General features: G+C 34.9%; 1 protein-coding gene across 1 annotated transcript in view; it reads right to left on the bottom strand.

Moving 5' to 3' along the window:
- LOC138311118 (heterogeneous nuclear ribonucleoprotein L-like) overlaps positions 1-19,103 on the bottom strand; it is a 48,654-nt gene extending 29,551 nt beyond the window's left edge. Inside the window, exons 1-8 of the mRNA XM_069252562.1 lie at positions 18,972-19,103; positions 7,878-7,987; positions 7,548-7,596; positions 6,628-6,666; positions 6,171-6,244; positions 4,244-4,319; positions 867-952; positions 490-586 (exon numbers count right to left, since the gene is read on the bottom strand). Coding sequence (XP_069108663.1) covers positions 490-586; positions 867-952; positions 4,244-4,319; positions 6,171-6,244; positions 6,628-6,666; positions 7,548-7,596; positions 7,878-7,987; positions 18,972-19,043 — 603 coding nt within the window. The 5' untranslated portion in view covers positions 19,044-19,103. The remainder of the gene's footprint in view (positions 1-489; positions 587-866; positions 953-4,243; positions 4,320-6,170; positions 6,245-6,627; positions 6,667-7,547; positions 7,597-7,877; positions 7,988-18,971) is intronic.
- Positions 19,104-23,608: the final 4,505 nt, after the last annotated feature.

Raw genomic sequence — 23,608 nt, 5'->3', positions numbered from 1 at the left:
ATTGATTAGATTTTATAACACAAGTCAAGATAATTAACTTTTGATTTAGATTTTGTTTGGCCCGTATTATTCTCAACATCAATGTTACTTGTGCTTTGTTCAGTTGACATTTGTGTAAATTTGAGAGATTAAGCTTTTTCATCCTTGGTTGAGCCAATCAGTTCATGTATTAAAACTTCATTTAAATGAGACTTTTTACTTCAGCAAATTCAACACTTACCTTGGCAAAATCAACACTTACCTTGGCAATTCAACACTTACCTTGGCTAAATTCAACACTTGCACCAACACTTACCTTGTCAAATTCAACACTTACCTTGGCAAATTCAACACTTACCTTGGCAAATTTCAACACTTACCTTGGCAAATTCAACACTTCTTGGCAATTCAACACTTACCTTGGCAAATTCAACACTACCTTGCAAACACTTACCTTGGCAAATCAACACTTACTTCAATCACACTTACCTTGGCAAAATCAACACTTACCTTGGCAAATTCAATCTTGAGTGTACAACAGCCGGAGTAGACATCTGCCCCATTCAAAGCTTCCTTCGCCCTCTTGGCACAAGGAGTGTTTTCAAATGTAGGATTGTTAAGGAATAGTAACAAAGTAAAATCAACATCTTCTTATAATTATTTCTATCTAAATATAAATGAAGAACAAATGTAGAAAACAGCTAATTATCTTACACTTCATGTTACTTGATTATTTTGTAATTTATAAAGATCTCATCGCTTCCAAGGTAAAACACACAGCATCTGTTTGTGGAGAACAGAGATTGGAAACAAATATGCTGGAACCTATCTTAAAAGAAAGTTCTTATTACAGAAACAAGAACTAACAGCGGGTTGACCAAGGATATTCCACCATAGCCTGTACTCCGTGTTTCTTGAAGATGACGATCCTCTGGACTTCCCCGTATGGACTACAGATGGTGTGCATCACATCCTAAAAACACATCATCAATGAAATATCTTTCTAAGGGTGCAAGAGAATTATTTTCACATAGTCCAATGGTTTTGCCATGAAATATTTAGGTGGAGGGCTATTGGTAGAATGTCGGGACAACTTAACCACTAAGCCGCCATGACTCAGAGGTGGAAGGCTAGTGGTAACATATAGGGATTCAAATGAACCCCTTGCATAAATGTGTGAAAAAGAAGAAACAAATTATCTTCATTCCAACAGCAGCTAATCAGGGACCAATCTAGGTTTTGGGGGAAACTACCCTTTTTCCAAAAAGGGGAAAAGTTTGGGGAAATATAAGGGAATTTGAATCTTCTTATTTTGGTCCAAATTTATATTCATTTTGAAGAAAAAGTACTGTAAAGCAACTTATTTTATTTTTAAATTTAGTAAAGCAAGATTTTAAGCTCAATAATGAAATTTTTTAGTTTATGATAAAATTTGCAGTAGCTGTATGATAAATATGAAGAAATTTGCAAACTAAAGTCTAAAAAATTAATGAAAAATAAGTCACAGAGGAAATTGTGTTACCAAAAACGGTAATTTTTTAGTTTCAAATGGGGAATTTTTAAATCTTCAGGGGAATTTTAGGCCAGGGGGGAATTCATTCCTTGAGGGGAAATTTACCCATAAACGGTAATAAATCAGAGCTAGATTGATCCCTGCTAATATTTAATAATTATTACCCTGAGAATGGGAGACAACTCAACCCCTCAGCCATTCAAGTCCATTTACTGAACACATTTCCTGTACTTGACCAGATGGAAAATGAAGTAGTTATTTTGACCTGGTCCTGTTGTCTGTTGCACTGTTGTTTTGACCTGGTCCTGTCCTCTGTTACAGTGTTATTTTGATCTGGTCCTGTCGTCTGTTACCTGTAATTTTGACCTGGTCCTGTCGTCTGTTACACTGTTATTTTGACCTGGTCCTGTCGTCTGTTACATTATATTTTGACCTGGTCCTGTTGTCTGTTACACTGTTATTTTGACCTGGTCCTGTCCTCTGTTACATTGTTATTTTGACCTGGTCCTGTTGTCTGTTACATTGTTATTTTGACCTGGTCCTGTTGTCTGTTACATTGTTATTTTGACCTGGTCCTGTCGTCTGTTACATTGTTATTTTGACCTGGTCCTGTCCTCTGTTACATTGTTATTTTGACCTGGTCCTGTTGTCTGTTACAGTGTTATTTTGACCTGGTGCTGTCGTCTGTTACATTGTTATTTTGACCTGGTCCTGTATCTGTTACATTGTTATTTTGACCTGGTCCTGTCGTCTGTTACATTGTTATTTTGACCTGGTCCTGTCGTCTGTTACACTGTTATTTTGACCTGGTCCTGTTGTCTGTTACATTGTTATTTTGACCTGGTCCTGTCCTCTGTTACATTATTATTTTGACCTGGTCCTGTCCTCTGTTACACTGTTATTTTGACCTGGTCCTGTCATCTGTTACATTGTTATTTTGACCTGGTCCTGTCCTCTGTTACATTGTTATTTTGACCTGGTCCTGTTGTCTGTTACAGTGTTATTTTGACCTGGTCCTGTCCTCTGTTACATTATTATTTTGACCTGGTCCTGTCCTCTGTTACATTATTATTTTGACCTGGTCCTGTCGTCTGTTACAGTGTTATTTTGACCTGGTCCTGTCCTCTGTTACATTGTTATTTTGACCTGGTCCTGTCCTCTGTTACATTATTATTTTGACCTGGTCCTGTCCTCTGTTACACTGTTATTTTGACCTGGTCCTGTTGTCTGTTACTCTGTTATTTTGACCTGGTCCTGTCGTCTGTTACATTGTTATTTTGACCTGGTCCTGTTGTCTGTTACACTGTTATTTTGACCTGGTCCTGTCCTCTGTTACATTGTTATTTTGACCTGGTCCTGTTGTCTGTTACATTGTTATTTTGACCTGGTCCTGTTGTCTGTTACATTGTTATTTTGACCTGGTCCTGTTGTCTGTTACATTGTTATTTTGACTTTTGACTTATTTTGACCTGGTCCTGTTGTCTGTTACATTGTTATTTTGACCTGGTCCTGTGTCTGTTACATGTTATTTTGACCTGGTCCTGTTCTGTTACATTGTTATTTTGACCTGGTCCTTCGTCTGTTACACTGTTATTTTGACCTGGTCCTGTCGTCTGTTACATTGTTATTTTGACCTGGTCCTGTCGTCTGTTACATGTTATTTTGACCTGGTCCTGTCGTCTGTTACACTGTTATTGTTATTTTGACCTGGTCCTGTTGTCTGTTACACTGTTATTTTGACCTGGTCCTGTCGTCTGTTACATTGTTATTTTGACCTGGTCCTGTCGTCTGTTACACTGTTATTTTGACCTGGTCCTGTCATCTGTTACACTGTTATTTTGACCTGGTCCTGTCGTCTGTTACACTGTTATTTTGACCTGGTCCTGTCGTCTGTTACACTGTTATTTTGACCTGGTCCTGTCGTCTGTTACATTGTTATTTTGACCTGGTCCTGTTGTCTGTTACATTGTTATTTTGACCTGGTCCTGTCCTCTGTTACATTGTTATTTTGACCTGGTCCTGTCCTCTGTTACATTGTTATTTTGACCTGGTCCTGTCCTCTGTTACAGTGTTATTTTGACCTGGTCCTGTCATCTGTTACACTGTTATTTTGACCTGGTCCTGTCGTCTGTTACACTGTTATTTTGACCTGGTCCTGTCATCTGTTACATTGTTATTTTGACCTGGTCCTGTCGTCTGTTACACTGTTATTTTGACCTGGTCCTGTCCTCTGTTACATTGTTATTTTGACCTGGTCCTGTCATCTGTTACACTGTTATTTTGACCTGGTCCTGTCCTCTGTTACATTGTTATTTTGACCTGGTCCTGTCGTCTGTTACAGTGTTATTTTGACCTGGTCCTGTCGTCTGTTACATTGTTATTTTGACCTGGTCCTGTCATCTGTTACACTGTTATTTTGACCTGGTCCTGTCCTCTGTTACAGTGTTATTTTGACCTGGTCCTGTCGTCTGTTACACTGTTATTTTGACCTGGTCCTGTTGTCTGTTACACTGTTATTTTGACCTGGTCCTGTCGTCTGTTACAGTGTTATTTTGACCTGGTCCTGTCGTCTGTTACACTGTTATTTTGACCTGGTCCTGTCATCTGTTACACTGTTATTTTGACCTGGTCCTGTCATCTGTTACACTGTTATTTTGACCTGGTCCTGTCGTCTGTTACACTGTTATTTTGACCTGGTCCTGTCATCTGTTACACTGTTATTTTGACCTGGTCCTGTCGTCTGATACTTACCACGGTGATGGGATATTCTGGTCGGATGATGGTAAACAATAGGATGTGGTTTCCAATTCTGTTATCATCTGGCCCACTGAAAAATTCAAATTCATTTTAGAATTTAGACTGAAAACATTTTTACTGTATTCATTGAATTACCATTTTTTCCCAAACTGGACGAAGCTTTTAAAGCAATTAATGTCATACCTAAAAGAAGCTAGCAAGACTATATATAAAAATATATCTTTCCTTTTTTCAACAAATGATAACTCTATAATTGAAATTCACTGCACAGGTTTTCATGGTCTTCACGAGTTATGTTTTATTTTATTATATTAGGTGTAAATTTTGTGTGGTAAGAGAGGTTCTTCTTGACATATTTGTTGATGTACATGTTTATATATTACCAATAATATCCAAATCAGTTTAATACAGTATGTCAAAAAGCCTTTTGTTTTTTTCATTGATTTTATTTTCAAATCTAGAAGCATGACCTTCACCAACAATAACTTTACTTTTCCCTCAAATTTTTCAAAAGCAGCAACAGAAGTACAAAATTTTTGATACTGTGTACAAGCATAGGCAAGCATTCAGTCGAAAACTGTGGTAGAATTGACTTCAGTTCTAAAATGGTTCAAGCCCACCTACATATGATCTTACAAACCAGCAATAATAAAATAGATGAACTATGACCTCAAAGGAAGAGAATTCAGCCGTAAGCCACCAATCAACTAACAGAGCTATAAGCTAGGATTGACGTTTCATCTTTGCAACTGTCCTTTATTCTCTCTTTGCATTTTACAGAGTTACCTCCCTTTGCAGGTAGGTATCCATTGCAACATCATTTTTTGCGAAATTTGCATTGTTTTCTCTGGAAAATTTTAACGCAACACATGCAAACACATGAGGCCACAATCAATACCTACTCTTAAGGGCAGATAACTCTGTAATATCCACAATCAATATCTACCCATAAGGGCAGATAACTCTGTAATATCCACAATCAATATCTACCCATAAGGGCAGATAACTCTGTAATATCCACAATCAATACCTACCCATAAGGGCAGATAACTCTGTAATATGTAAATACAGAGTCGCTGGGAATGAGACAGGTAATTTTTTGAAGAGTTGGTTTATATAGCTATCCTAAATATCATTTACATGCTGTCTGACTTGTCAAGATGTGTAAACCAAAACTGATTATACTAAATGTCGGACGTTTTTGATTTAGTAAACAATCAGACCTCACTACAACTAGTACCAAATTGAATGGAAAATTAATAAAGGATCCAAAGAGGTAGACACTTGCAGATATTTTCCAAAATATCAAAATAAATAGGATGAAATTTCTTTTAGAAAATTATCTCCTTCCACCAAAAAACATATTGTTTTGCACAGAGTTATCTACCTTGAGGAAAGGCATCAATATTGTGACATCATTACTAAAATGTGAGCTGAAAAGTATGATGCAACACTTGCAAACAAATGACATCACAATCAATATCTATCCGCAAGGGCAGATAACTCTTGAGTGTACAAATACAGAATAGATAGTAGGTACCCAATAGCGGTTGTACAATGCCTGTTACAGAAGTCTTACCCATTAGTTGTCTCTTCTCCCTCTATAGGTCTGGGCAGTCGTGTGGAGAAGCAATCATTTTTATAACGGTATAGTCCATTATCTTAGTATACCTCGCGGAAAGTTTTATACAAGTGGACCATGAACACAATGTTTTTACAATGACTAAATTTTAATTTCAAAATTTACTGACGAGTCTAACATTTAACTGGACGTTTATTGAGATGAATTACACTGAGTTTGAGCTATTAAAATGAGGAATTGATTTGAAGCTAAATTATCAAACTGAACCTGTGGAAACTAGACTTAGTTAGACAGTGATATAATTATGAATATTGAGATGAGTTATTCCTGAATACTTACCCTGGTCTCTGGATTCTTTGACTTGTGGAGAAATTAAACAGAGCAACTTGGGATCTCACAAAAATCTTGTTGGTCTACAAAACAAAAATTATCACAGTCAGACCTCGTGGATCAAACTTTTTATATGGTAACTCATCTGAGATTGATTACGTTTAAACAATAAGACTGTTTTAGACTTGAGGTCTAATAAACTATAAGACTGATTTAGATAAAAAGATCTTTGGTCTTTGAGCAGTAAAGATTTATCACTGAAGATTTTTTTAGCGATAAAGATTTAATAAAATTTAATTTTGGCATGTTAAGATATATACTGTCAGCTGAGTTTTGAACAATAAACTTTGTTAAATAGTGAATTTGATACATGTGACAAAAAAACCGATAATGCATCTACAGCTACTTATAAAGGAAATCCTAAAGTATGTTTATGTATGTCATTCCGTACTGAAGTCCTACTTACAGCCGCATACTGCACACAGCTTGATGCACTGTCAATGTCCTGTAAATATATTATTTTAATATTAAAGATGCTCCACCGCCGACAAAGAATAATGATGTTTAATTGTATACATACAAGTCTTATACAAGGCTTTCAAGATCTCTAAACGACATGAGTAGTACCGTTGATTAGTCCCAACATCCCCTGAATATGACATTATCACTTGCAGTGATTTTATGATGTCATAAACACAGGAAGGTGGGACTAATTGACTGTAAATTGTGCTCTACCCACGTCATTTTGTGATCTCGAAACCCTTTTCAGATAGACACATATATATACCAGGTATATGATAGTGGCTTCAGTTTGTTTTCAATGTTAACATTGTCATCTTGAAAACCACATCAATCAACATTGAAACATGTCATTACACTCACATATTTGTAGTCAGTGCAATGTTTGAAATGTATAGGAATTCTAACAAGAGGCCCAATGGGCCTTAGCGGTCATCTGACTATTAATTAGACAATACCTCATATAGTAACTGAAGTATACAGTTAGTTATTTAAAGATGTTCAATGATGACAATGGGTCAGATGACCTAATAACTAACTGCAGGGAAGACAAAATATTTTTCTAATGTTCTGTACATATACTGTCATTTTAACAGATTATCACTTGTTAACCATATATCATGAACCAGTAATCAATTCCAAGTATCGTATTTAACCAAATAAGCGCTCAAGTCCCTGTATGCGCCCCTCCAAATTTTGAGGCGTCAATTTCAATTGCTGGGCATAAATGAAGAAAAAAACTGTATAGGGTTGCAATAATTTTGTCTAGTAAAGCAACTTTTTTTTCTTTTTTTTTCCAATTTTTTTTTAATGCCCTGTGCGCTTAATCCGCTTATTGGGTCAAATACGGTACTATAAAATACTCACTTCAAACTCAATCAGAGCTTGGCGCTTCTTCGGCATCATGATCACATAGCTGTAAATGTAGTTAAAATACTGTAAATATTTTAATTAGTAAGGTTCCTTTCATCCGTCAAATGTTATCAACGGTGATAAATTTATGTGTTCTATTACAACATATATACTTTAAGTACGTGATCTCAAATTAATAATGTACATATTGTCAAGGATAATCGTGAATTAATAGCATTAAAATATGCAGCACACAGTAATCATTTTACTTAAAACTGAATAAAACAATGGATCAAACAATATCTTGATAACAAATTTATTTCTTTCCTATCAAAATGGTTTTACCTGACCGTGCCGAAGTGTTGGACAGCGTGGACGAGGTCAGTCTCGACTGTAGCCTCGTTTAGGTTCCTGACATGTACCACGGGTGATGGACTTGGTTTATGGGGATCCTCCTGTCACAACATCACAATAAATCTGTCTGTTAATCTAATCGTTAATGAAACATTATACATGTATATAGTACTATATACGTACTTGTCTAACACTTTCCCTACAAAATGTACATATACCAGCTGTAATTGTAATTATTAATGTAATTGCAGGTCCATATACACTGTATCTGACTGCACATCAATGATGTTACCACAGACTAGGTCAGAACAATGAGGCTATGAACAGATTAGAACGAATATACGTACCCGGCCTTCTATACCTTTCAGCCGGGTACGAACTGGTCCCTATGTGTCGTAGTGGAGCACTGCCTCCGAAAATCACTCGGGCACAGTTTTCTATATTTTTTTTGTAGGTTTCCAATTATTTGATGCGTATAAATGCATTTACATATTAGTTTTGTAAAAAACAAACATAACTACCATTCTTAATATCTACCTTACCGCTCACAAGACGTCAAATTCACAATTTGTGAACTTGCCGTCTAAATTCCCTTCAGAAAGACCTTCATATGTGTTATGAAAAAAAATAATGCCTCGATGAGAATTTAATATTTTATGTAGTTCAATTGAATTGCCTAGTAGGTAAGCGATATCAAACAAGTACGATAGAATGCAAAGAGACGTTTTATAATGGTTTGCATAATCATTACTTTGCTCCATTAGCAGTAATAGGCACCAATTGTAGCTCTAAAGACGACACCATTTTCTGTCAAAAAGTCTTTTGAGCTACAATATTGCAGCTATGAACAGATATCTAACTAGTTCTCATTCAATATTGACTCCAAGTTTATTTCAATTTCAATGATAGTTATCAAGGAAACTTATCAGTAAAATTACATCATATTTATTCATATCACATACCAACACAGATTTATTGGCAAAACCTTCAGTAGCTACATAGGCTGCAATATTATGCAGACTGATTGAATTGCAAATATGTTTATAACAAATGATTGATATAACATGACAGAAAATTATCAGGCATTTGGTGCTAAGAAAATTACATTTAGAAAAAAAAATCTAAAATATTTATAATTTACTTCCTTCATCAGTCCGACATGTGGTTACGGTAATACCATATTTTATCCAATATAAAGCGCCTCGTCGCTATAGGAGCCCACATCCACAAGCCTGTATTAAACTTTTTGAAGCCTCATTTGCACCGATCACGACCTCAAATTAAATGCCAGGGCTCTCACTCACTTTTGTGTGAATGGGGCTGGGGCCTTCAGAATTGTAAAAATAATAGTGCTCATGATCAGTATTGACTAAACTTGTGAAAACTAGAATTTGTGAAATAAAACAAAAACAACTGAAAACTTTATTTCAAGCAATTCATTTCAGTTTTACTTTTGGACTACTATATTATATTTTAGTAGTTTCAGTTTTACTTTTGGACTACTATATTATATTTTAGTAGTTTCAGTTTTACTTTTGGACTACTATATTATATTTTAGTAGTTTCAGTTTTACTTTTGGACTACTATATTATATTTTAGTAGTTTCAGTTTTACTTTTGGACTACTATATTATATTTTAGTAGTTTCAGTTTTACTTTTGGACTACTATATTATATTTTAGTAGTTTCAGTTTTACTTTTGGACTACTATATTATATTTTAGTAGTTTCAGTTTTACTTTTGGACTACTATATTATATTTTAGTAGTTTCAGTTTTACTTTTGGACTACTATATTATATTTTAGTAGTTTCAGTTTTACTTTTGGACTACTATATTATATTTTAGTAGTTTCAGTTTTACTTTTGGACTACTATATTATATTTTAGTAGTTTCAGTTTTACTTTTGGACTACTATATTATATTTTAGTAGTTTCAGTTTTACTTTTGGACTACTATATTATATTTTAGTAGTTTCAGTTTTACTTTTGGACTACTATATTATATGTTAGTAGTTTGACCATCTTGTAAAATATTTTAGTTTCCTTTCCTTTTGGACACAGAGACAATTGTGAAAACCAGCTTGAGGAATTGTGAAAACCATGAGTATTTTATATTTTAGATTGGGAATGTGACCGAAGATCAGCCCCAAAAACAGCTGCAGCTTTCTTATGCAAATTGATTTCTGTCTTTTTTGAAATGCTATAATCCAAATTTGGTTCCATTATAAGCGCCCCATTATTTTTTTTGCAATTTTTAAGTGTCCTGGTCGCTTATTGTATCGAAAATTGTATATATAAATCTCAGTTCCAAAAGCAGCAATAATTCATTTAACACTAAAAATACAAATACAGTAACAAGACACTAAGTTGATTATACATATGTATACCATATTTGATGTAAAAAGGATGGGTTTTTTTCCAATGTTTTATGTTAAACAGACTTTAATGTCAAGTTGTCTATGGAGTACACGTAAGATGTCGATAAATGAAGTTTTACAACAAAGTAAAGCTTAGAATATTGATATTTTGTCTAAAATGAACTGAAAGTCATTTTTTAATTATCTAGCTAATGAGCTGAAGTTCTTACGGTGACAGACGTAAATTATGATAATTTTATTCTGATTTATGGGTCAAAGAATGCTTATCTGTCACTTAAAACAGAGGAGGATTTATTTGGTGAACTCTTCACATAATGTGTGCTAATGTGCTAATTGGTGATGTCTTTACGTAGGAAGGACATCTTTAATTTATGTAGGAAGGACAGCTAGTGAGGGATAAGTGATACTGAGTAAATTCCTCGCCTTAATACCACACAACAGCTTGTGGAAATAAATCGTAGTAATTGACCGTAAAACCGATGATAAAATGGACTGAATTGTCCCTATTTAACTGGTCAATATTATATAATCTATTTCCCTGTGTGCCCAGTCCATCTGTTGCACTGATTAAGGATGATATTGACACGCCTTATTGATTTCACACAGCTGGTCAGGGATAATACAACAGCAACACTATAAGGCTAGGACATTCAACGATTACAAATCATACTCTATTTGTGGATAAGTGGGCTTTTAAATTCACCATGCTGTGAAAAATTATTCATAAAATCTAAAGTATTGAAATTTTATTGGGTGGAAGTGTGAGCAAATTTAATAACTGGCCATGGCCCAGGCAGCTTACTACAAAATGTAAAAAAGATTGAAATCTATAGAGCAGGGCTAGAAATTAACACTGGCCAAGTCAGAAATGTGCTTGCTGTTTGAAAGTAAAATTAAAAGCGACCAAATTCATTGACATGATCTGTGATATTTATTTATTGTAGGTAACAATAAATGTTGATTACTTTTAGTGTCACGCGATTTATAGGATTTACCTCTATTTCCCCTATTGGGCCCCACCCGTCCTGCCCCTGGGGGGCCATAGTGTTAAGCAACATTTTATTTTCAGAATTGTTTGTGGTTGATTTTGGTTACATTCCATGCCAAACTCTAGGACAAGTAGCGATTTAAAGGATTTACCTCTATTTCCCCCTATTGGGCCCCCGCACCTCCTGCCCCCTGGGGATCAGAGCCAAAATTTATACGATCAGAGCCAAAATTTATACAAGTTCTGTTCCCCTTCCCCCAAGGATGTTTGTGGCCAAATTTGGTTCCAATCCCATGCAGAACTCTATGACAAGTAGCGATTTTAAAGGATTTACCTCTATTTCCCCTATTGGACCCCGCCCCTCCTGGCCCGGGGGGTCAGAGCCAAAATTTATACAAGTTCTGTTCCCCTTCCCCCAAGGATGGCTAGTGGCCAACATTGGTTACAATACATGCAAGAACTCTAGGATAAGTAGCGATTTATAGGATTTACCCTCTATTTCCCCTATTGGGTCCCGCCCCTCCTGCCCCCGGGGGGTCAGAGCCAAAATTTATACAAGTTCTGTTCCCCTTCCCCCAAGGATGTTTGTGGCCAAATTTGGTCCAATCCATGCAGAACTCTATGACTAGTAGCGATTTAAAGGATTTAACCTCTATTTCCCTATTGGACCCCGCCCCTCCTGCCCCCGGGGGGGTCAGAGCCAAAATTTTATACAAGTTTTGTTCCCCTTCCCCCAAGGATGTTTGTGGCCAAATTGGTTACATTTTCATTCAGAACTCTATGACTAGTACGATTTAAAGGATTTACCTCTATTTCCCCATTGGGCCCCGCCCTCTCCTGCCCCCGGGGGGCCAGAGCAAAAAATACAAGTTCTGTTCCCCTTCCCCAAGGATGTTTGTGGCCAAATTTGGTTCCAATCCAATGCAGAACTCTTATGACTAGTAGCGATTTAAAGGATTTACCTTTATTTCCCCTATTGGCCTCGCCCCTCCTGCCCCCGGGGGTCAGAGCCAAAAATTGAAATCTATAGAGCAGGGCTAGAAATTAACACTGGCCAAGTCAGAAATGTGCTTGCTGTTTTGAAAGTAAAATTAAAAGCGACCAAATTCATTGACATGATCTGTGATATTTATTTATTGTAGGTAACAATAAATGTTGATTACTTTTAGTGTCACGATAGTGTTAAGCAACATTTTATTTTCAGAATTGAAAACTAGTTACACATGATAAAAGAATCACTTGATTTTTGTCTAAGCTCTCATATTAACAGCAGAACTGATAGTCTTATAAGTAGAAAAATGTCTCCAGGGCTGTATGGTACAGTGTTTCGACGTCTGTTTGAACCATTCTCTGGCTTCCTATATATTCTAATTGAGAATGATAATTGGGACTAATGCACCCGCTTGCAGCAATGCCAAAATTGTGTTCTACAATGTACAATATTTTTCAACTCACCCTTTAAAATAATCAACTCATTTTTGGCCACCAGGGTTCGAAATTAACACTCGCAACATTTTTTGGCGAGCAGGTGCATCATTCGTCTTTTCAAATACATATCTAGTTACTAGATTTTTCAATCAATACACCTGTCATGAATTTTGTGCCAAACTATAGCCTAAATGAATCGTGAATCAAAAGCACAACGTTCCAAATGCATTGTCTTGTTGACACTTTGAATTTATACTGTATGCTTTCAAGCGTTGCAAAAACAGTGACACTAATTTGGTATCAAAAAGTTGAGAGGTATTCCGTAAAAAAAAATCTTTCTTTCGAATGTTTAATGTAGTTTGCTAAAATGGCTGACGTAACCAGGCATGGGCACAATTACTTCAAAATGTAATTAATTAATAATCGATTACTTGGGAGAAAATGCAGTAATCGATTATTAATCGATTACAGGTACAATTGACCTGTAATCGATTACAATTGATTACTTTACCAAAAGTAATTGAAATTACTTTCAATTACATTCGATTACATATTAAAATGATTTATTAGTTTTTATCTTCTATCACAATAATTTTTTTTTGTCATTTCTTCGATTTGATAGCATTTCAAGACCAGTAAAATAGTTTCATTAAATTTGTCAAATTGTTTTGTAAAATGTTTCAAGTTTATACACCTGTCCCACATGCACATCGTGCTTTTTAAACTGGTGTGTCATTGAAATTACCATGTGCATTCTTCATAATTGTTAATTGACAACCTGCATTTGCAGATAACAGTATAACACAACAAGTAGATATCTTAAACCTGAAATATAATTCTTGATTCTTCTAATGAGAAAGCATAAATCTGTAGCAGTGTAATTTTTCTTATATTTATAATTTTCAATGCAATTCATGTTAAATACATAAAAAGTTGATTAAGTATATAATTTAAAAAAGATTTTTCAAAGAAAAAATGTGACTTATGCTTCTAAGCTAAACAAGTAAATTTTGATTGATTGTACTAAAGGTGAAAAGGATCGACAGCTACTGATTATATAACACAGCATTAATTGACTTCTCATTGTTTCCTAAAAACAACAGGTACATTGGAAATCTGAGGAGATACTCCCTAAAACAACTAAATTGAACTTAGTTAATACCTGTTGACTTTTATGAAAACAGTGCTTTCTATTGTTTAATACAATATGTTCTTATGCACATGGGCACACTGGTGAAACTTAAAATTAGCTATAAAGTGTACCTGTATAGACAATTCATTTGTATTCTTTATTTCTTTTAGCCTTACAGTTCAGAAAACTAAATACAAAAGATAATGCATATACCAATATTAGACAATGTTACATTTATCTTTAGTTTTAGTTGAACTACACCAGATAAGTTGAACTTTTAACTTTCTAAACCTAGCTAGTAATCATATACAGGGTGCCAAATTCAAACTTGCATAATTGCAGTGCCTCAAAGTAGCACTTGGGAATGACTAGCCAATTGGCGATATACAAGACCTCTAAACTTTACTCGCCAAATGTTGTCAAGAGAAATTTATAAAGATTCATATATTGATTTGATGTGTTAAGAGAGCTTTATTGAGACACCTTACACTATTGAGCAAGCAGATACACATGTACAAGTATTAAAAACATGAAAAACATAATTTTGTGTTGGTCAAAACTCTTTTTATTCAACAACTGCAACTGTCCCACTAAACCGCCTCTGTACTTCAGCTTCCTTTTTGTTTTAAACAATTTTTCAATCTGTTTAAATTATTATATACGGTATATAAAGTAATTTATATATAAATGTTATAGTTAATTATCAATATTATCTGCAAATTTATTCAGTTTACAAAATTCATATCGCGCCGATTAGGGTTATTATATTTTATTTAAAATTGAATAAATTGGGCCTACATATCTCAGGCAGTTTAATGTACAAGCTTCCAAGAGAGTCCGTTTTTCGATGCATATGTCTACCAGCGGCTTGGAATTTTAGTTGTGGGCTTGGCGATTCTATACATGTGATGCATTGAACGAACTTTATGTGCATATCTTGCAATGTTTTTGCAACACATTGTTTGCGTTGTTATGAAAGATTGTGTCCGACTGTACTATTCGTTTGAACTTTGAAGCGATAACAATATTCATGAGTGTCATTACTGTCTTTCTGTTGTCACACAAGCGTCCTGTCTCTTTCTCGTAACAATCAGTGTAGTTGGACACAAAGTCTGTTTTGCCGGCCATTGATCAATTAATATCCTGTTTACACATCTTTCAGAACATCGTACCTTCGTCCATGTCTTTGCCACAAACATTCGTTCAGACCATGTCGAAGCGTTTGCTTCCTGTTGATGTATTGAGGCTTCAGTCCCCATTTTTTCACATATGAATCCAAGAGTCAAAAATACTGCCATTGGTTCTCTGTTTTGTTTTGACTTTTTAAAGCCAAAACAAGTCAGGGGGGATTTGCCCCGGCCTTTTTGTGCCGCCATATTGCTACTTGTATACATGAGGTGAGGGAATCATGTAAGAGTGTAGTTTCAACAAGACGCTTTACAGCAGGCAGTGATTATGCTTTAAGCGCTTTTCTTACACAGATTAGATATGTGTAACTATTAAAAGAACCGAACACATAAAATAAATTCGGAAATATTAAGAATTTTTTACTCGCCGTTTGGCATTGTTAATTTTAACTCGCCTTTGGGATATAATATGCGAGTAATTTCTCTCAACTTTGAAAATATAATGTAATTGAAAAGTAATTGAAATAATTACGATTACACAGTAAATTTTCACTGTAATCGATTACGATTACAAGTAATCGAAATAGCCTTAGATTACTGATTACTGTCGATTACTTAAAGATGCTCCACCGCCGACAGAGCATAAATGATATTCCTCAGTTGAACAGTAATTGGTGTTTAATCGTGTATATATATGTCTAATTAACACAAAAATAATATAAAAATAATTTATTTCGCCTTTGGTGCATGCGCATCAGTACTTCGTTCCATATAGGATATAGTGACACGGAATTTTTTCGGGATGCAATTAATTATTTGTCATATTTTTAACTTGAAGTAAAATTAGAAGCTCAAACTTTTCAATGGTGGTAATGGTGTGAAGTGAGTAACTTTTGTAACTGAAGAAAAATACTAAATCGTCTGCTCCTGTTTTTGATAGTGAAAAAATACCATTTGTCAGCGGTGGAGCATCTTTAAGAAAATGTAATTAATTACAATCAATTACGATTACACGATTACGATTACCCCATGCCTGGACGTAACAAAATTCTTTCAGCTGGCAACATTACAAAAGCATGCACAAGATGAAAAGGACAACTAGTCCTGCTGTTATTTGCAGTGAAGTTTAGACAAAAACACTTTAATCATATATATGTAAGGTTTTTATATATATTTTTTTTTATTTGCACAAAATGCCACATAATTGTCATTGTGAAAATAAAAAGTTGTCAAACTACACTTGTATAGTGACACTAAAACATGAAACATTTATTGTTATTTATAATAAATAAATATGATAGTTATCAATGAATTGGTCGGTTGGTTTTAATACAAATTTCAAAGTGGCAAGTTTCTGATTTGGCAAGTTGAAATTTTACTAACATGCCAAAAATGGATAGTGGCTTACAAAGTTAAATTCTACCCCTGTGATCATTTTAATTATTTTCATTTTTGAATTACTGATATCAAAGAAAGATTAACAAAACCTGTACACATATGTTATATATATACAAGAAGCCATTAATGTTTTAATTTCTTAATAATAACACACCTACCAGGCTAACAGCTTGATGTTTGTATGGATTATTTAGATAATTAGGAAAGTATATTTAATTCCAAAATATACCTATCAATATCATATATATATAGTGTCATAAATATTAAAGTGCATAGTCGGGCAATGAAAACAAGTATAATTGCGTTCATTTGCCTTCCAAAAGTCATTACATATCAAAATGACGATCAAATTGTGCTTACTTTGTCCAGTTTAGACCATTGAAATTATGGAAAGCCCCATATAAATTTAACACTGTTCTAAAAATAAATTCTGAATGCGAGGCTGCATGGGAATGTCAACACGGATATAGGCAGCCGGGAGGACGTTTTAGGATTCCTTTACTATAAATTAATTTCTTCGCGTGCAGAGCGATTTTTGACAGGATATTTATTTTTCTATTTCATAAGAAATTATACTGGATATATTAACACCATTTAAACCGACTTAAGCCTTCCTTTGCCCGACTATTCACTTTAAGTGTAATATCAAAACAATTTTTTCATTTTGTTCTTTAAATCATTAAATCAATTGATCAAAATCTATCAAGATCCCAATAATCCAGTATATTTCTATATTGTGTCTTATTTCAATTGAACTATATTTGAAAACTAAAATTATTTAAAAATGAAAATAATCTTCAATACTTATTTTTTTTGATTTAATCTTTTTTTGAAAAATGAAGGGGCTTTTGTCCTCTTTTCCATTAGTATGGAGGGGCTTTTGTCCTAGGGGCTCATGTCCTAATATAAGGGGCTTTTGTCCGTACCCCAAATATTACACAGGGTTTACATTGAAGCCACTTGTCCCCATAACCTTTATATGCATAGAAAATTTAAAAATTTAAATATGATGTGTAGCGCTTTGTGCAAGCGTCTATGTGGGATTTGTAAAAATGATTTAATGAATTCATATACAATGAAGTAAACATTAATGAACTAGTTTACAACTCAGACAAATCGGTTTTTCCTAGAAACAACAGACCGATCATTTGGCAGTTTGCACGTAGGCAACAGTATTAGTCTATAATGTCACATTAGTCTATAATGTCACATCTGTCTCTTTTTTTATTACCTTATTATTGGCTATTTATTTGAAATAGTAAGTAAATAAAACGATGATGACTTTGAGTCATGTAAATAATGATATTACTACAAGCTTTTGCAAATTTCCCCCACCAATTTGTACTGAGTAATTATATATAAATACAGGGTAATATGAACAGTTCGTCGGTCATCAGCATTCACAGTGAAACTGAAGTCCGAATATTGAATAATATCATAAGACGATTATCTCAGATATGGATAAATAACTTTTACAGTCATGATACTATTGTGTCTAAAACGATTACCACAGTTAGCAAATCAGTATTTCATTCAATAATGCATGTTTTTAAAAGGTGAAAGCAATATTTTCCTGAATAGGAAAGCTGCTTACACCAGAAAAATAGAATACTTAAATGGCAATTTGTGATAGTTTACAATAAAAAAAAATTCCATTTCTGATGTTTTGACGGAAGTTATATTGAGACAAAAGCTCAACTTAATATTCATGATATTATTTCTCCAAAACTTCTAAGCTATGATTAATATTGAAAATGTATTGTCTAAAAGCTTGACACACTAACATTATATTAATGAATATAATTATATAGAATTAAATCTATAATGTTATAGAAAAGTGTTAGATTTCAGTTAAATGAGAAAATGTGGTGAGGCCAAAAAATACCCTGAAAATACGAAATTCCCAATCCAGCTGCCAGAGGTGCTGTTTGAAAAATGGTAGAGTCACTGGAATCGGCCTTGAAATATCATGATCTATATTATATAAATGATATTTATTCATTAACACATTAATTTGATAAAAAGTACCTTTTTGTAAAATAGCTTACATTTAAAAATTTGCAATTAAATAACTTAATTCAAGCAAGGCCCAATATGTTCAAATATTAATATTGTCACATGGCAGCCATCTTGAATTTCCTTTTCCATCACGGGCATGGTAAGTAATGAAATGTGATGGCATTATATAACGTCTCGACAATTCTACAGACTTGTTGTAACTACTGAAATGTTTTACAAGTCATCATTAACTATGCTATTCATATTGCATACTTAGTAGGCCTACCTACCGCTACAATCTCGTACATTGTGAGCGTCACGCGGACCAAGTTGAAGGAATGTGGATCAATGTATTATGCGGAGGAGGGAAGCACAACACTAAATATAATGAACCAAGAAAAACAGACACATTGAAGATAACGATTCATCTTTTACATGTAAAAAGGATTTCCTGAAATGCATGATACGGCTGCATGTGGCGAACTGGAAAAACCAGTTTCAGTGTTTGAATCGAGCACGCTGCAGGAAGCCGGTCATGTATAACTATTTTATATAAATCAGGACCATCGACCGGCTTCTCGCATGTAACATAACATTCAAAATACACATTTGCATTGTTAAAATCAAAATACAAACCCTTTCTCCACGTCCATCTTCAGTTCTCTGTCGTTTTGAGATGTGCCCGTCGTAGCCTGATGCCATGTCCATTTTGTCAGAGTGAGGCTTAAGCTTCTGAGTGACGCTGATCACTCGTTCTTTGATTTAACGTCTATTTTTAGCTAAGCCTAGCTAGCTACCTAGATCAACAGCTAACGTTAGGCCTACCGTAAATAATCTAGAGCGGGTGTTCATATTTCGCCGTTTTTTTACTTGATTTTCGCGGAGCATATTAGTATTATATGTAGGCTTATAGGAGATACTTATTAACAGTAACAGTATGATATATATGAAAACCTCCTCATATTCTTAAAAACCAAATTGCTTACAAAAAGTATGGATAGGTTCTAGTCTAACGTAACACTATTTTTTTTCTTCATATTATTGGGGTAACAATACCCAAGGATTTATAAGCGAGTTATAAATCCTTGCAATAGGCCTACCTCACGATTTTAGGTATCAATTTCCCGTAGAGTGTCCATTTTTTTCAGAATTTTGGTAAATAATGACAGTTTAGATGTAAATATTGAAATAGTAAGTAAATGTCAACGCACTGTAGTTTGGTCAATGACTATATAAGCTACTCATTTAAGCTTTGATGTTACTATTTTTTAACTTCGTAGAGGTATGAAAGAATTTTTTTTTTTGCAAACTGTGTGAATCCGCGTAACCCCAGAGATTTAAATAGTATATATATTTAAATCTCTGATAACCCCACGAAGTTAAAAAAAATAGTTACATCAATGCTGACCGAGTGGGGTGTGTTGCTTAGTGTCTTCGGCGGCATGCTTCAGTGATATAGCACTATAAAAAGGGCAAAAGTTCCACTATACAAGAAGACACAATACGATCATACCTCAGTCTCCCAATACACGCACCTCGCACAACATACACGCAATACACCGCATACATGGGAGGCCGTCATTACATGACCATAGCTGTTAATAGGACGTTAATCAATCAAATAAACAAACAAACAAAATATTATATAATTAATTTTTCAGACTACTTGATAGCAATAAATTTGTTTAATGTACGATTCTATTGATTTTCCAATGAATTATTTTTTTCTAAATCAATACGCAACGTCGACGTCTCTATTGTGACGTCATGATTACGTCGGATTTTCGCGACATTCTCGGATTTTTCTTCATAGTAGGGGGCCTATATAGACTGGTTCCCTTCCCTTAGTTCTCTACTCTCCGCCAGGCTGCGCTCCGCTCACTAGGGACCGGTAGCGGGTAACCATGATGATTTTTTTGATTGGTCAATCTACATATCCGGTTCGCTGGAATCACTTTTTTTAGGCGTGGGAAACCCCTTTACGCACGAAGCGACGGATCTTAACGTAAACAAGGACGTATATGAGAAGGATAAGTCACACTGCGTTTTGGGGAAGTCCAAGGCAGGCGCTTTTGTGTTTGTGCACTGACCGTGACGTTGGGCGACGACTGATTTTCATTTGATATCCGCCGGCGCAGCCTTTGATGTAGCTTGCGGGTGCGATGGTTACCGTCTTACTTTCTGAAGCGGGGCCGTCATTTCATGAGCTGTCGATCTTTTATAACGAAAATTTAAGACACATCCTCTAAATATTCCGTCTTTAAAGCAAGTAATATACGTCGTGGAATTTAATAAACTTTACAATGGTGTTTCGTTTGACTCGATAAGACAAGTATTTGTTGAGAAAACGGTTTTTATTCCCGGTTCATTTGCGTCTCGCGTGGTGTTTAGTAATGTAAAGAGACAGTCACGAATCCTTCTCACTTATAAATCCTTGAATAAAGAATAAATAATTTTTTTGAACGATATATAAACAAAAGTAAATAAGATCTTAAGTTTTGAAATTCATAGGAACGACGTTAATGACGTTATTTTCTCTTATCGGAAGTAGCCGTCTCCATGATGACATATCATGCGCAGAAATGATGCGCACTACTCTGGAGTTGGAATTCCCACTCAAGATGGCTACTCGCTACCGGTCCTCAGTGAAGCGTACGCAAGGGAGGTAACTGAGGCGGGAACCAGTCTAGGGGCCTATATATGAAGAAAAACAATCTGCCAATCAGAGAGTTGGATTTAGTATGAAAACAAATAAAAATTAATTATTCAACATTATGTTGAATCTGCCACATTAAACTGGAATAAATTATTTTAAAATTATCTGTTTGCCGATGCAGAATGAGATTGTTTGAATATTGTTATAATGATTATCTCCATTTTTTACTGTTATTGTGCCGCTCGTCTAATGTAGGCTACGCCATGGTTACCAATCACTTGTAATCATAAAAGTGGCGAAATTTCTGTGCATGTGTAACGAAGCTGTGGTGCGCTTCGTTGCTATATTTTCCGGAAATTATATTAACCGGGACTTTGGCGGGAATTTGCTGGGCACGAGATCTCGGGACTGCGCCGAGGCTTTCAGTTTTCTACCGGGCCTTGAGAGGCGAGGGTTGTGTTTTTGAATCCTATGTAATTTTTATATATTTGTCGCCCATCCTTTCCCTAATTTGCTGTTATCGTATAGTATGGAAATGCATTAACATTACTGTGTGTGTATTTTTCGCTGTCAGTCGATATTTTTGCTATATTTTTGAGGTTGAAATACTTGTGAAATTGTGCAATGTCGGACTTGGCATGTCTCGCTTTTAGACGGGTTTCGATAGTATTTAAAAGTCTTCACTCTTGTGTTGAGAGCCGTTGGTAGGCTGGAAAAGAGTGGGAGCCTCCTGTGTTGAGTTTCGGGGTTAACCGTTAAGGAGATATTTTGAGAATCTTCGCTAAGAGAACGGTGTTTGTGGAATTGGAGGTTAAACTATCGATAAACGGCCCGGTGTGTAGCGCCACATGCTCGGTCTTTCATTGATGGGTAGGAGTTAATTCTGGTAGCGAAAACGTGAGAATATTAGCAGCAAAATTGTCCATTTCACAGTACTTCCCACTGAGCCACGCGGGTATTTTCTTGTTGTCACCTTTACACATGTTAGATATTAATAAACTGTTAAATGAATTTGATGTCGTCCATTGTCCATACTCACTAGTACCTTTGAATATTGTAGCGAGACATAGGAATCTGCAAGCTAACGCGGCAGTCGAACCCAGAGCAAAACAAATTAATTGTATCATTCTTACTCTACGCTAATGACTACGGTCGTAGCGAAACAAGTCGTTACACATGGCCTACTTCGTTTAATATACTGTACAGTCTGGTTTTATCACTTCTTTTAATGGGAATGTGAAACGAGATTGATAATTTTGTAGAGTCGAAATGTTATTACATTTATGTAACACTTATCATCACATTCGAAACAATTAATAATTAATTTCCATAACGCGTGTCGTCTTGTATCCCGCCGTCGTCCTCCACGCATTGACTATCACTGCGGTAGACGACAAATGAATGTCCACTAATAACATAGATTACACAGAGAATTTGACATTCGTTTAGTGTGCCACTAATATTCAAAATAATATATAAAGGACTAGGTCTTTTGTGGCCCCCAAATACGCTATTTTTTAAAGTCGGTTATTTTAAGATGTGAATCTTGCATTTTAAAGGCCCACTACCTTTCCGAAACGGCTTTTAATTTTTAAAATGGGAATGTAAAACAAGATCGATAATTTTGTAGAGTCCTAAAAATTATTAACTTACCGTTAATACTACATTTATCATCACCTTCTGAACGATTTGATTAAAATAAATAAAATTTTCATAACGCGGGTCGTATTATGTTTCCCGCCGTCGTCCTAAATACCGCGCGGTAGTTGACTATTACTGCGCCAGACGGCAAAACAGCAAATTGACTCTCTACGGTTTTCATATATTACGCATGCAATCTTGCATATGTTTAGTGTCGTAACCTTATTAGATCATCGGTATGCATTTTCTGGTGTTATTAATGTTTTTTAAGAAACCTTTATATTTTGCTCCGGAAAGGTAATGAGCCTTTAAATATTAACTACATACTTGACATATTTGATAATGTTATAAGGTAATATAGTAGTTCTAGTTGCCATGGCAACCATTTTAATTATACATAAATTATGCAAAATGTGAAAATTACATAAAAATTGGCCTTTTTATGCAGTTTTTCATCTAGTTAACATAGAGCGGATTCTAGAAGAAACTTTATATTTCTAAAAAATGATGTATTCTTCGTGTCTGCTTATTTCCTTAAATTATAAAGTTTGTTCTAGGTTGTCCTCTATTGATTTTATAAGAAAAACTGTCAAAAAATATGCCAAAATTGACAAACTTTTCAAATTTGCATAATTTATGCAAAGTTACCATGGCTATATAGCAAAAACATACATTCTGTCAACAAAAATATCATTAAGGTTTTATCAGGGGCGTATTAAATATTTCAAACGCAGCAACTTAATTTCTAAATACTTAATTTGAAATTTGGTAGAATGTCTATAGAGCTAAAAGTCTGGATTAAACCAGGCCAAAGTAGAATGTCTATAGAGCTAAAAGTCTGGATTAAACCAGGCCAAAGTAGAATGTCTATAGAGCTAAAAGTCTGGATTAAACCAGGCCAAAGTAGAATGTCTATAGAGCTAAAAGTCTGGGATTAAACCAGGCCAAAGTAGAATGTCTATAGAGCTAAAAGTCC

This window comes from Argopecten irradians, chromosome 16 (assembly GCF_041381155.1).
Source record: "Argopecten irradians isolate NY chromosome 16, Ai_NY, whole genome shotgun sequence".
In the NCBI taxonomy this organism is placed as follows: domain Eukaryota; kingdom Metazoa; phylum Mollusca; class Bivalvia; order Pectinida; family Pectinidae; genus Argopecten; species Argopecten irradians.
This window is presented reverse-complemented; position numbering and strand designations above follow the sequence as displayed.